This window comes from Muntiacus reevesi, chromosome 3 (genome assembly GCF_963930625.1).
Source record: "Muntiacus reevesi chromosome 3, mMunRee1.1, whole genome shotgun sequence".
NCBI classification, from domain to species: Eukaryota; Metazoa; Chordata; class Mammalia; order Artiodactyla; family Cervidae; genus Muntiacus; species Muntiacus reevesi.
In genome coordinates this window covers 215,537,852-215,552,539 of record NC_089251.1, presented here as the reverse complement: position 1 = coordinate 215,552,539, position 14,688 = coordinate 215,537,852, and the positions used below count along the sequence as shown (strand labels likewise).

The 14,688-nt window shown below is 35.4% G+C and overlaps 1 protein-coding gene across 1 annotated transcript in view; it reads left to right on the top strand.

Annotated features, from left to right (window-relative positions):
- Positions 1-14,688, top strand: part of LRP1B (LDL receptor related protein 1B) — a 1,678,044-nt gene that overhangs the window by 1,524,602 nt on the left and 138,754 nt on the right. The window contains exons 76-77 of the mRNA XM_065928990.1: positions 2,984-3,103; positions 4,694-4,935. Of these exons, the coding sequence (XP_065785062.1) occupies positions 2,984-3,103; positions 4,694-4,935 (362 nt within the window). The remainder of the gene's footprint in view (positions 1-2,983; positions 3,104-4,693; positions 4,936-14,688) is intronic.

Sequence of the window (14,688 nt, the reverse complement as noted above, 5' to 3'; positions counted from 1 at the left end):
CAGCAATTCATGAAAGAATATGTTTATGATGACCCATTTCTCTTAAGTTGTGGCATTTGCAATACTGCAATGGGTAATTTGTTTTTAGAGAATGGTGGGTTTTTATCCTAACACAACGTCCTAAACAGTGCTTTATATTATTATCAAGAGTGTCTCCTAAAATTCAAAGACAGGATTTAAATAAATCTCTGTCAACTTACTTGTGATCATTTAAAAATTGAGCATCTAGGGAAGCAGGAATCTCATAGTAAGTTCTATCTAAATATAACTTACACTAGGACTTTACTGCCATGAAATACAGACCTAAATGCACTTTCTGCCAGTTTCTCCACTAAAATTGGTACTATAATTAGAGCCAAACCTAAATTGTCTAAGTCTGATTTATCCAGGGCAAATTCAAGTTGTAAAATGTTTTCACCTATCTGCTCTCTTCTCTCATGTCACCTTGTGTTATTCTTGGGTAAATAAAAGTAATTTTACATTGTGTCAATCAAGATGGAATTTTAAAAATTAATTGCACTCATCCATAGAGGAAATACTTGTAATCATGTCATATATGTATATTTTTATGTCACATTTGTACTTTTAAGTTGTATATGTATTTGGATTATTCACGATATTTTATCTCTTTATTAACAGGGAATGTTGAAAACTGGCAACTTAAGTTTCTCTATTTTAATAAAAAAGTGAATAATTTCTCAAGAATAGATTATTTCTTCTTTCCTGGACACTTTATGTCAAAACACACACTTAAATCTGTTCAAGATTTTACTTTCATATAACATTAATTTTCAAATGCTTATTTTTGTATAGTGGGCTCTGTTTCCTGTATATACTAAGATTAGAAAATGTATTCTTGAAAATTTCTTCATTTTTAGTAACATGCCATGGCAAATATGACCTGCAAGCTACATTCATTTTAAATCATCGTGAATCTAGTATTTTTGTTGTGTAAATGAGTACCTTCTGAATTCTAATAAAACTTGTATCTTCATGTAATAAATGAAGTTTTGATAGTAGACAAAAGCATTTTGACATGGTATGGAGAAGGGGAGAGATATTATCTTGATTTGTAACCCAAGGAATTTAAATTTTTGTGTCCTTACTATAGGTAGCTGAAAAAAGCACAAGAAATCACTATTTGATTTTAAAGCCAAAGCACTTTGAATAAAATATATAAAGGGAAGAAAAATTTGAGAGAACAAGAATCAAGAAATAGAAATAGATTAATAATGGTTGTATGTCAGGCACTATTCTAGGTCCTAGACTTGTGTGAGATTCGTCCACTGTCTTCAAAAGCTCTAAACATTATGGTGGTTATGGAGATGAGGAGAAAATGGTGACTCTGGCCAATACAGGGCCATGTGAGGGAAATAAAAGTTTCATCCAATCATGCAGATTTTTGTTTATTTTTATTTCCGTTCAAAGAGAAACCATAGTAACAAATGACTCCCTGTTCAAAGTTACAGATGCCAAAACAATAAATATTGTGAAACTTTTTTTAACTGTTAAAAGATTTATTGCAATAATAAAATGAAAGTTTAGAAAACATTTATTTGCGTGACTCAAACTGGTTTGGAAGTCGCAGAGCAGTGGGGAATCCTTGCAATGTGATATCTCAAGGAGATTCTTTTAACAGCATGCCATCAAACATTCTTCCCCATATTATCAATGCACAACTCCTTACTGTAATACTTTTTTTATGACTGAGAATTGATACTATGTATTTTACTTATCCCTGGTATACCAGTTGTTAACAAGGAAATACAGTTTTAGCCCTTTACCCTGTATTGCAATTAAATGCAGAATTGCACTCCTGAGAGTGCTTAGGTTCACCTTGGGCAAAGTGTCATAGCGGAGCCCTGAGAATCAGGAGTCTGAGTTTAAGCCTTGGCACTGTCATTTACAAATGTCACTGGGAAAGTCCTTATCTCTACAATTGAGGTTTTAAGGCTCTGCTGAGTGCTAAACAAGAGATAATTACTACCGCTGTGCTTATCCTTAAATTCCTCTGATTCAAGAGAAGGATTTATCTTACAGATTTATTAGGGCAACTATAATTGATTAAGGGGGCAGAGGAATTAAGCTGTTTGAAAGCAGAAGCAAAAGAAACTAGGAGATTCACCAGAATCACCTTAAAATTTTGAACTTTGGGGCATGTGTTAAGCTATTGACTATTGCCTAATATTTATTTATTACTTAGGATTTTATAGAAAATCATATATTTTATTCATTTTTATACAAGTATTCAGGATTTTATTGTTTATTTGCTTTTTTATTCAGTTGGCCCTTCTTATTACATTGTCACTTTCTATTATGAAGTCAGAAGTGTATTATCTAGGTCTTCATTCTTTGTCATGAATTGTCTAAAATGCTGGCAATAAAACAATGATTAAATACTAATTTATGACTTCAGTCAAGTAGGGGATATGAATATGTTACCACATATATGAAATATAGTGTGAGAATGGCTTAAGAGAGAAATCCCAAGGTAGCAAAGAGTGGAGAATCTATGTGATGGATAATCATTACCATTTACTGATGGAAATGAAGGAAGGCTTCACTTCAGGTGAATCTTGAGAGAAAAGTAGAAATTCACTATATAAAATGAGCATGGGTATTATAGGACAAAAGAATAGCATATGACATTTACAAATGTATGGAGGTAGGTAATCAGAAACACCAACATATGTCTATTTGAGTCAATGAAAATATTAGGGAAGTTTGAAATGGATATTTCAAAATGTTAAGTGGATTAACAAGCAATGCACAATTGATGAGTCATTATAGTGAAAATATTGAGAAAAAAAATGGTTATGGCCAGAAAATATCACAGAGCAATGTAAGAGTTTGAAAAGACAATGAAAGACATAGGAATAAGAAGTTGAAGCACACAAAATAAATTTTTCTTTGTTGAAATGAGGAAAGAGTGAAAGTACTAATTGGGGATATGATGATACTATTTTGAGCTCTTCTTTTCTAGACCTTAATGAATGTTTGGTATTTGGCACATGTTCCCACCAATGTATAAATATAGAAGGATCATATAAATGTGTGTGTCACCAGAATTTTCAAGAAAGAAATAACACCTGCGTAGCAAAAGGTAAAGATAAATAACCATGATTTTAAATGTTATTATAATTTCTGTATAAACATCTTATGGGGAAAAATGTTTCATATTGCATTTTAACAATGGCTTAATGCCTGAAAATATAAAATAAATTTCTTCTTAAGACTGGTATATTTGGCCAGTTTATTATCATTCTTAATTAATCTGGGAAGGTTTATATGACTGTCAAATACTTGGCTACTATTAAAATCACATTTGTGTTTGAAACAATTTGTCAGAAGGGGGTAGAACTTCAAAAGCCAGTGTGATAGAATATGAAATGTCTTCCTATATGGCCTGCTCTCAGTATACCCAAGGAAATATTGCACCACTGGGATAAAAGTAACAGGTTAAATTAAAGGTTAGCATTATAAGGAGAATGGAATTTTGAATAAGAACTTAAAAGTTTTTAAAATAAAATTATGTTTTAAAATCCAGACCTCCTCTACTTAAGAATATCACTTTTTAAAAATTAAATGACAGGTATGGCTTTCTTCAATGTGGATTTTAATGCACTTATGTTTTTACTAAATAATATTATAATTTAAATATTGTTAACTACAGGGAATGATTAGCAATGTTAATAAGACAGTTACTAGAAGAGGAAAGCAACATGATATAGTGAATCAAGCAAGGATGGCTATGGAGTTAGACTTAAGTTTGAATCCAGCACTGATCCCCTCTGATTGTGTGGACTCAGGGAAGTTGTTAAACTCTCAGAGCCTCAGTTCTTTATCTATAAAATGGGAGGCCAAATCCTTACTTTCCATGTTGTTGTAAGAGGTGGTAAATTGTTAAAGGCTTGATGCAGCTCCTATCACATGATAAACATCCACTAAGGGAGAACTGTTGAGTCTATAGAGTTGAACTACAACTTGTGTATTAGTTATTGATTTTTTTTTTAATTTGAAATTCAGTTTTTCTTTATGGTTTCATTAATATTTTAATTAATATTTTCAGGATTCACCTTAGGGTTTTCTTATCTATGTATGCAAATGACATCAATATTATGTTGTAGGTGTCAAAACTTCAGGCTACATGATTACCTTTAGCTTAGCAAGATTCTAGAAAATATTGATATTATGGCAATAAATACTGTTATCTTTGTATAATAAGATAAGAGAACAGTTGAGATATATGAATATTAGAAGAAGACTCTTCATCTCATAATTTTTTATTTGTTAGCCAAAGGTAATGGTCACTCAGGTACATAAACTAAAAACAGAAATGTATGAGGCTGAGTACAAAAATTGGTATCTGAATGTTCAGATGCAAAGCACTGAAACATATTGTGACCTACAGAACACAAATCCCTCTTCATAAAAAGGGTAACTACTAAAAATTTCTAGCTACAAGGTAAGCTTTGACCAAAGAAAACCTATATTAATAACTCTTAGAAATGTTACCTAAATACATTTTATACAGAAGTCATGAAGACTTAAATGATGGTATAAAGCTGGTTTAATTTTATGGAGCAAGAACTGTGTTAAGAATAACAATTCAAGATGATTTAAAAGTACATTTGTTGCTTTTACATTAGTTGAAATTTACTTTATTTTTGTATTTTATTATAATAATCTCCAGGCTCTGAAGATCAAGTTCTCTACATTGCTAATGACACTGATATCCTGGGTTTTATATATCCATTCAACTACAGTGGCGATCATCAACAAATTTCTCATATTGAACATAATTCAAGAATAACAGGGATGGATGTATATTATCAGAGAGATATGATTATTTGGAGTACTCAGTTTAATCCAGGCGGAATTTTCTACAAAAGGATCCATGGCAGAGAAAAAAGGCAAGCAAACAGTGGCTTGATTGTAAGTAAATGTAGTTGAATATTTGAAGGCTCATGACTCATGCCTCCCCCTGGTTTTTTTCCTGTTTTTTTTCTTTAATTTGTCAATCACAATATTTGATTGTGAGTTAATTAATCAATGAATCCTCCCAATATTCTCCCTGTATATAAATAAAAATATCCTTACTCCTTTATTCTTATAGCTAGATATACTTCATTTTAATTGCATGATATTATGTTTTTCTTTAATATATTTTCTATAGTTATATAAGAATGGAAATTAATAGTACCTAAAATTTCTAGAACTTTTAATATTTTATAGTATTTAATATATTATGAACATGAGTTTTTTTTTCATCATAAGATCATATTGGAAACCATCACATCATTTTTACATTAGAAAATCAACTCCAAAATATACAGGTTAAATTGTTTCATTTTTAACAATATCAGATAACTGTTTCTCTGCCAGAGAAAGAGATCAATTCAATAGTGTAAGCATATCTTCTGACTCCTAATAACTATATTTCAGAGAACATCCAAAATAGAGCAGTGCTGTTTGCTGGTATATGACGGACACATTGATTATCATGGTTACTCCTTTAGAGAAGAATAAGCCAGAACATTTGTTTGGAGTTATGGTTTTAGGTTATCTTTTTTGTTTGAGGGCATGTCAATTTATTGTGGATTTTATGTTTTGAGGTAACCTGGCAAGAATAACAGATAAAGTACTTACTTTGAGAGAGCCCTAGCCCATTCCCACACAACGAAAAAGTCAAGTATGGTATCTACCATAGATTTAAACTCCGTAAATTAATGTACATTAATGTACATTAGTAATGAATGTACATTCATTTGATGTAAATCTGAAACACTATTTTTATTCATAGTAGGTGGCAGTAAGCTGATTTTAAAAGAAGCTATATTATTAGCTTTTAAATTCAGGTCAGATTAACTGTGAGTAAAAATCCACCCATATGAGAGTGATTTATTTAACTCCTCCTCCTGCAAACCCAGTGTTATAAAACAACTTATCTGGTGCCTCAGATGGTAAATAATCTCCCTGCAATGTAGGAACCCCAGGTTCGATCCATGAGTTGGGAAGATCCCCTGGAGAAGGGAATAGCTGCCCACTCCAGTATTCTTACCAGGAGAATCCCATGGCCAGAGGAGCCTGGCCGGCTACAGTCTGTGGGCTTGCACCGACTCTGACATGACTGGATGGCTAACACATAGGTCTATTAAGTGTTAGTCGAGGATAAAGCCAAAACGTTCACTGGGTCACTCTACTCTCCATCACCCACATGTAATCTTCCTGTTAGATTATAATCAAGACTGGCTCAGTCTTCATTACCTTTAGCTTTCTTTATCTCTAAAACAGACATTGACTTTGCAAAAACATTGGTCCTGTGGTACAATTTTATATATTAATGAAGTGATAATGAAGTATTATGAAGTTATATTACCCAGGGCTTAATCATGTTCCTGTTCTTTACTAGCCTTTTAGTTTCTCTATCTTCACCATTTAATAAGGTTTCTAGGGAAGAATACACACACACACACACACACACACACACACACACACACACACATACATAGTGTACATTAGTATTAATAGTTCTTGGCACATAATAAGCACTGTATAGATTTCAGTTCAGTTCAGTCATTCAGTCCTGTTGAACTCTTAGCAGCCCCATGGAATGCAGTACACCAGGCTTCCCTATCCATCACCTACTTCTGGAGATTTCTTAAACTCCTGTCTATCAAGTCAGTGATGCTATTCAACCATCTCATCCTCTGAGTTCTCTTTCTCCTCCCACCTTCAATCTTTCCAACTATCAGGGTCTTTTCCAATGAGTCAGTTCTTCGCATCAGGTGGCCAGTGTTGGAGTTTCAGCTTCAGCATCAGTCCTTCCAATGAATATTCAGGACTGATCTCTCCTTTAGGATGTACTGGTTGGATCTCTTTGCAGTTCAAAAGACTCTCAAGAGTCTTCTCCAGCACACAGTTCAAAAGCATCAATTCTTTGGCACTCAGCTTTCTTTATAGTCCAACTCTAACATCCATACAAAACTACTGAAAAAATCATAGATTTGACTAGTTGGCAAACTAATATCTCTGCTCTTTAATATGCTGCCTATGTTGGTCATAGATTTTCTTCCAAGGAGCAAGCGTCTTTTAATTTCATGGCTACAGTCACCATATGCAGTGATTTTGGAGCTCAAAAAAATAAAGTCTGTCACTGTTTTCATTATTTCTCCATCTATTTGCCATGAAGTGATGGGATTAGATGCCATGATCGTTTTCTGAATGTTGAGCTTTAAGCCAACTTTTTCATTGTCCTCTTTCACTTTCATCAAGAGGCTCTTTTGTTCTTCACTTTATGCCATATGGGTAGGGTCATCTGCATATCTGAGATTATTGATATTTCTCCCCGCAATCTTGATTCCAGCTTGTGCTTCCTCCAGCCTAGCATTTCTCATGATGTACTCTGCATGTAAGTTAAATAAGCAGGGTGACAATATATAGCCTTGATGTACTCCTTTCCTAATTTGCAACCAGTCTGTTGTTCCATGTCCAGTTCTAACTGTTGCTTCTTGACCTGCATACAGATTTCTCAGGAGGCAGTCAGTATGGTATTCCCATCTCTTTCAGAATATTCCACAGTTTGTTGTGATCCACACAGTCACAGGCTTTAGCGTAGTCAATAAAGTAGTAGATGTTTTTCTGAAACTCTCTTGGTTTTTTAATGATCCCATGGATGTTGCCAATTTGATCTCTGGTACCTCTGCCTGTTCTAAATCCAGCTTGACTATCTGGAAGCTCATGGTTCACATACTGTTGAAGCCTGGCTTGAAGAATTTTTAGCATTACTTTGCTAGTGTGTGAGATGAGTGCAATTGAGCAGTAGTTTGAACATTGTTTGGCATGGTCTTTCTTTGGGATTGGAATAAAAACTGATATTTTCCAGTCCTGGGGTCACTGCCAAATTTCCAAATGTGTTGGCATATTGAGTGCAGCACTTTCACAGCATCATCTTTTAAGATTTGAAATAGCTCAACTGGAATTCCATCACCTCCACTAGCTTTGTTCACAGTGAAGCTTCTTAAGGCCCACTTGACTTTGCATTCCAGGATGTCTGGCTCTAGGTGAGTGATCACAACATCATGATTATCTGGGTCATGAAGCTCTTTTTTTATAGTTATTTGGCATATTGTTGCCACCTCTTAATATCTTCTGCTTCTGTTATGTCCATAATATTTCTGTCCTTTATTGTGCCCATCTTTGCATGAAATGTTCCCTTGGTATCTATAATTTTCTTGAAGAGATCTCTAGTCTTTCCCATTCTATTGTTTTCCTCTATTTCTTTGCATTGATCACTGAGGAAGTCTTTCTTATCTCTCCTTGCTATTCTTTGGAACTCTGCATTCAAATAGGTATGTCTTTCCTTTTCTCCTTTGCCTTAGCATCTCTTATTTTCTCAGCTATTTGTAAGGCTTCCTCAGACAACTATTTTGCCTTTCTGCATTTTTTGGGGGGGATGGTCTTGATCATCGCCCCTGTACAATGTATGGATTAACAGAATGATATAATGACAGTGATGAGTTGATGATGACAGTGATGCTGATGATAATTGACAAAATGTTCTTCCCTACAATGCATAATCTCACATTAAAAATTAATTGCATACTACTCTTGTCTGAATTTGATAGTTGCTAAAAATATATCTTTTTTTGTATATAACAACCAGTGAAAATGATTTGATAATTTTTTATATTTGTCCTTGGAGGGATGGATAAACACAATCAGTAACCTCCAGTTTCTGTTCAGTCACTCAGTCGTGTCCAACTCTTTGCAATCCCATGAATCGCAGCATACCAGGCCTCCCTGTCCATCACCAACTCCTGGAGTCCACCCAAACCCATGTCCATTGAGTCGGTGATGCCATCCAAACATCTCATCCTCTGTTGTCCCCTTCTCTTCCTGCTCTCAATATTTCCCAGCATCAGTATCTTTTCAAATGAGTCAGCTCTTCACATCAGGTGGCCAAAGTACTGAAGTTGCAGCTTCAAAATCAGTCCCTCCAATGAGCACCCAGGACTGATCTCCTTTAGGATGGACTGATTGGATCTCCTTGCAATCCAAGGGACTATCAAGAGTCTTCTCCAACACCACAGTTCAAAAGCATCAAAATTCTTCAGCACTCAGCTTTCTTTATAGTCCAACTCTCACATCCATACATGACTACTGGAAAAGCCATAGCCTTGACTAGATGGACCTTTGCTTTTTACTGTGCTGTCTAGGTTGGTCATAACTTTCCTTCCAAGGAGTAAGTGTCTTTTAATTTCATGGCTGCAATCACCATCTGAAGTGATTTGGGACCCCAGAAAAATAAAGTCAGCCCGTTTCCAATGTTTCCCCATTCATTTGCTATGAAGTGATGGGATCAGATGCCATGATTTTAGTTTTCTGAATGTTGAGCTTTAAGCCAACTTTTTCACTCTCTTCTTTCACTTTCATCAAGAGGCTCTTTAGTTCTTCACTTTCTGCCATAAGGGTGGTGTCATCTGCATATCTGAGGTTATTGATATTTCTCCCAGCATTCTTGATTCCAGCTTGTGCTTCTTCCAGCGCAGCGTTTCTCATGATGTACTCTGCATATAAGTTAAATAAGCAGGGTGACAATATACAGCCTTGACGTACTCCTTTTCCTATTTGGAACCAGTCTGTCATGCCATGTCCAGTTCTAACTGTTGCTTCCTGACCTGCATACAGGTTTCTCAAGAGGCAGGCCAGGTGGTCTGGTATTCCCATCTCTTTCAGAATGTTATGCAGTTTATTGTGATCCACACAGTCAAAGGCTTTGGCATAGTCAATAAAGCAGAAATAGATGGTTTTTGGAACTCTCTTGCTTTTTTGATGATCCAGCGGATGTTGGCAATTTGATCTCTTGTCCCTCCGCTTTTTCTAAAACCAGCTTGAACATCTGGAAGTTTGCGGTTCACGTATTGCTGAAGCCTGGCTTGGAGAATTTTGAGCATTACTTTACTAGCGTGTGAGATGAGTGCAATTATGCAGTATTTTGAGCATTCTTTAGCTTCCCTGGTGGCTCAGAGGTTAAAGTGTCTGCCTGCAATGTGGGAGACCCAGGTTCGATCCCTGGATCGGGAAGATCCCCTGGAGAAGGAAATGTCAACACACTCCAATATTCTTACCTGAAGAATCCCATGGAGAGAGGAGCCTGGTAGGCTATAGCCAATGGGGTCGTAAAGAGTTGGACACAACTGAGCAACTGAACAACGTTTTGTTTAAAGAAAAAAAATAATTAGTATAACCAGTAACCTCCAGTGACTGTTTATTGTAAGTCAGGAGCCAAACTTACTTGATAACTAATTTTTTATTCTTATACAGTCAAGAACATAAATGTATAAATGTCATTTGTATATTATATTTGCAAATATTTAACCTTTATATATTTTACATTTTTAAAAATTTTATTAATATGGTACAGAGTCTTTCACCATCAGTGAAAAGCTATTAACCTTTTTCTAAAAGGATTTGAAGCTTCATTATTATTTTTGGTAGTAATTAGATGTATCACATAATCTATTCTTTCCATTTGTTTGTTTCTCTCTCTGTTATTAGTCCTACCCATGACTAACAGTATTCACGAGGAAGAAAAGTGAATAGTAGAATGGTACATTTTCTGAAATCCCATTATAACTAAATGTCATGCTTGTAAGGTTGGAATCTCTGAGCCATGAATTTTAGCACCATGTTCTAAACCATTAAGCATTCCATATAAATTCTTACCAGTGTGTTATGTGTGTGTGTGTGTGTGTATATATGTATATATATAAAATATCCTCAAGGCTACACTGATAAAGGTAATTATTTAATTTTGATTACTAAACTACCTTGTAACCCTGATATCTCGATATGATAAATATGAAATAAATCCATTCTCACCACCTTAATTTAATGAACAATGTGTGTTCTAGAATGATTAGATGGCCATGCAACTAAAACATGACAAATTTTAGATTTAACTTTAAATACTTGCTACATCTCCATTCATCTGGAAACCAACTAGTGTTCTGAAGTAGAAAACTTCTAAAGTCCCTTCCAATAGTAAATATGTGTGTTTTTTTTTTAAATGTGACATAGTTTATGTTTATCTAGTTATTACCTGGGCAATTTGTATTTATTTCTTTGAAATCCATCTTGTGTATAAAGAATTGATTTTTACCCCTTGAATTTCCCTGCGATGTATGATACTTGCTCTTTTAACAGTCACATAGTCATCCATTAGTTTAATGAAGTGTAAGTAAGTGTTAGTTATTCATTGTGTCCAACTCTTAGTGATCCCGTGGATTGTAACCCACAAGGCTCCTATGTCCATGAAATTCTCCAGGCAAGAATACTGGAGTCGGTTATGATTTCCTGCAGTCTATTTCATCTTCTAAGTTTTGGCACAAATACTACTTACCTGAGAATTCCCCACTCCTCAGAAAATAAAACTTAAAATTTTTCCCTGAGCTGAATATGGTCCATTGATTTCTCTCTCTGAATCGATAGGTGAAAGAAAGAATATGCAAATCAAAGTATGGATGCTTTAGTTATTACTCCATTATCAGTGGATTCCCATGTGGCTTACCAGTAAAGAATCCACCTGCCAATGCAGAAGATGCAGGTCAGGAAGATCTCCTGGAGTAGAAAATGGCAACCCGCTCCAGTATTCTTGTCTGGAAAATTCCTTTAACAGAGGAGCCTAGTAGGCTGCAGTCAGTGGTGTCACAAAGAACTGCACATGGCAGACAGCACACTTGTAGTCTCAGGAGATATCCACGTGATGACAGGATATTTTGAAGGTATATTCAAAGATACAGGAAACATTGGAATATTTTTTACTCCAGAAAAGGGCAGAAAATATGTTGTATCAGAAATCAGAAAATATTGCTCAGGCAACTAAATAATAACTGAAGTCCATTCTAAAGGAAAATAATTTTTAACATGATCATTTTTAGAAATCATGAAGGGAATTTCTCTTCTGTGAAAATGTGAAAATGGTTGGAATAGCAGTTAGGATTGCAAATTTAAAATTCACATGCAGACTAAGTTATTTATAGATAGAAATGCCTATGATTTTCTAACCCCCTGAGCTATACAAAATGGATAGTTTTTTTTTTTCCTTTAAGAAAATTAAATAATTTAAAACTTAAAAGACTGACATGATTCAATCTGTATGTAAAGCATAATGAGATTTCTGAATTTGAATTTTAGTAGTCAGAGAGGATATGATAGCATTATGCAACAATTGTACATACTTTCTGGCAATTTATCATTTCTAGTATGAAATGCTAGATAAATGATAGCAAGCATTATAAAGTAGGTCAATGCTTGAAAAATGCAAATAACTTTAACTATCCACATTAGATTTTACCATTAAAGAGCTGAATATTCCTGAGCAAAACAAATGGTTCATCTGATCTACCTGGTCTTAAGAAGTGAATATGAAATACCATGCTTGGCATATTCCCCATTATGCAAAAGAAATTGTTCAGAATAAATATAATTTTATTCATGAATAATCATACCTTTTTCTCAAAAAGTTGATTAAAACCATTTTTCCTGAAAAGCTTTAACAAAATATTCAATTAAGTTTTCTTTAATAGGTTTCAGTTTTTAATTGGAGTCCTAGCTATAAATCTCCTCCCCAATATATGCGTCTGTGTGTACTTCTCACACACATACACACATGCATGCATAAATTTATAAGTATTCCTATGTAACCACAGGCTTCCATGGTGCCTCAGCAGTAAAGAATCCTCCTGCCAATGCATGAGACACAGGTTTGATCCCTGGGTTGGCAAGATCCCCTAGAAGGAAAGGGCAACCCTCTCCAGCATTCTTGTCTAGGAAATACCACGGACAGAAGAGCCTAGAGGGCCACAGTCCATGGGGTTGCAAAGAGTCAGACATGACTTAGCGACTCAACAACAACAATAATGTACCCAGACATAAGTGTGTGTGCATAAATTTTAGCAGAAACTTCAAAGACTTGTTTTAGGACATTTGGGTAGTGGTAAAAATTGATAGTTTTTTTCTTTCTTTTTTTTCGTATTATAAATTTACATGCATGCTTGCTAAGTCACTTTAGTTGTGTCTGATTCTTTGCAACCCCATGGACTGTAGGCCACCAGGCTCCCTCTGTCCATGGGATTCTCCAGGCAGGAATACTAGAGTGAATTGTCATGCCCCACTCCAGGTGATTTTCCCAACCCAGGGGTGGAATCAGAATCTCTTATATCTCCAGCATTGGCAGGCAGGTTCTTTACCACTAGCACCACCTGGGAAGCCCATTATATATTTAAGACACCACTAAACTCTAAATTGAAACTAAATTGAAATATAATTGCTTGACTAAAATACCTTTAAAACCATCAGAGTTTACTCAAATCAGTCAACAACTAAAATAATTTATTATGATTACCTTGGAAGAGATCTGAAGCTATCAGCTATTACGTTACTGTCATACTGTGGCTTGATTGTTATTGATTAATAAGACAGGCATTCAATAATGCATACTGATTAGAATTAATGGTTCTGGAATAGTTGTGATCAATTGTCAAAATTTTACTGAACATAAATCGTTTAAGACCATATAAAACACAAAATTATGCAATTAATAATACTAAATTATTGATCAGATTGCATAGCATCTTAAGGTGACCAGTCAAGTTGTACTCATTCATACCTGAAGCATTATTTGGACTTCCCAGGTGGCCCTAGTGGTAAACAACCTGCCTGCCAATGCAGGAGACCTAAGAGACACAGGTTCTATCCCTGGGTCAGGAAGATACCCTGGAGAATGACATGGCAACCCACTCAAGTATTGTTGCCCAGAGAATTCCATAGACAGCAGAGCCTGGTGGGCTATAGTCCATAGGGTCGCAAAGAGTTGGCCATGTCTGAAGCAGCTTACCATGCAGGCAAAGCATTATTAGAGAGTTTTCTTTGTTAGATCTGGAGAGTTTGTTTGTTAGGGTTCTTGGAATATGATAAAAATGACAGAATCTTGTCCTCATGAAGTTTATATTCTGTGGAATAAAGACAAAATCAACTAAACTAACACATAAATACCGCTGCTGCTGCTAAATCGTTTCAGTCGTGTCCGACTCTGTGTGACCCCACAGACGGCAGCCCACCAGGCTCCCCCGTCCCTGGGATTCTCCAGGCAAGAACACTGGAGCGGGTCGCCATTTCCTTCTCCAATGCATGAAAGTGAAAAGTGAAAGTGAAGTCGCTCAGTCGAGTCTTAGCAACCCCATGGACTGCAGCCTACCAGACTCCTCCGTCCATGGGATTTTCTGGCAAGAGTACTAGAGTGGGCTGCCATTGCCTTCTCCGAACACATAAATAAATACAAAAAATCCAATTGTTGAAAGGCGTATTGAAGGAAGTAAAAAATGGACTTAGAGATAAAAACTTGAATGATATAGGTTTGAGTTAGATGATTAATAAAGGCACATTTGAAGAGAGATTTGAGCTAAGACCTAAAAACTGAGAAGGAAGTAATGCCATCTTACTTATATCTAAGACAACTCTTTTATTTTTTCTGTGGAGAATGGATTTGGAGGGAGAAAAGACTAACAGAAGGAGGCCACGTAGCAGGGCTGTGCTCCCATAGAAGTGGTGGCATGCTGCTCTACTACAGTCTCAATGAAGTGAAAGGCAGTGAGTAGAATCTTAAGGGAAAAAATGTTTGCAAAT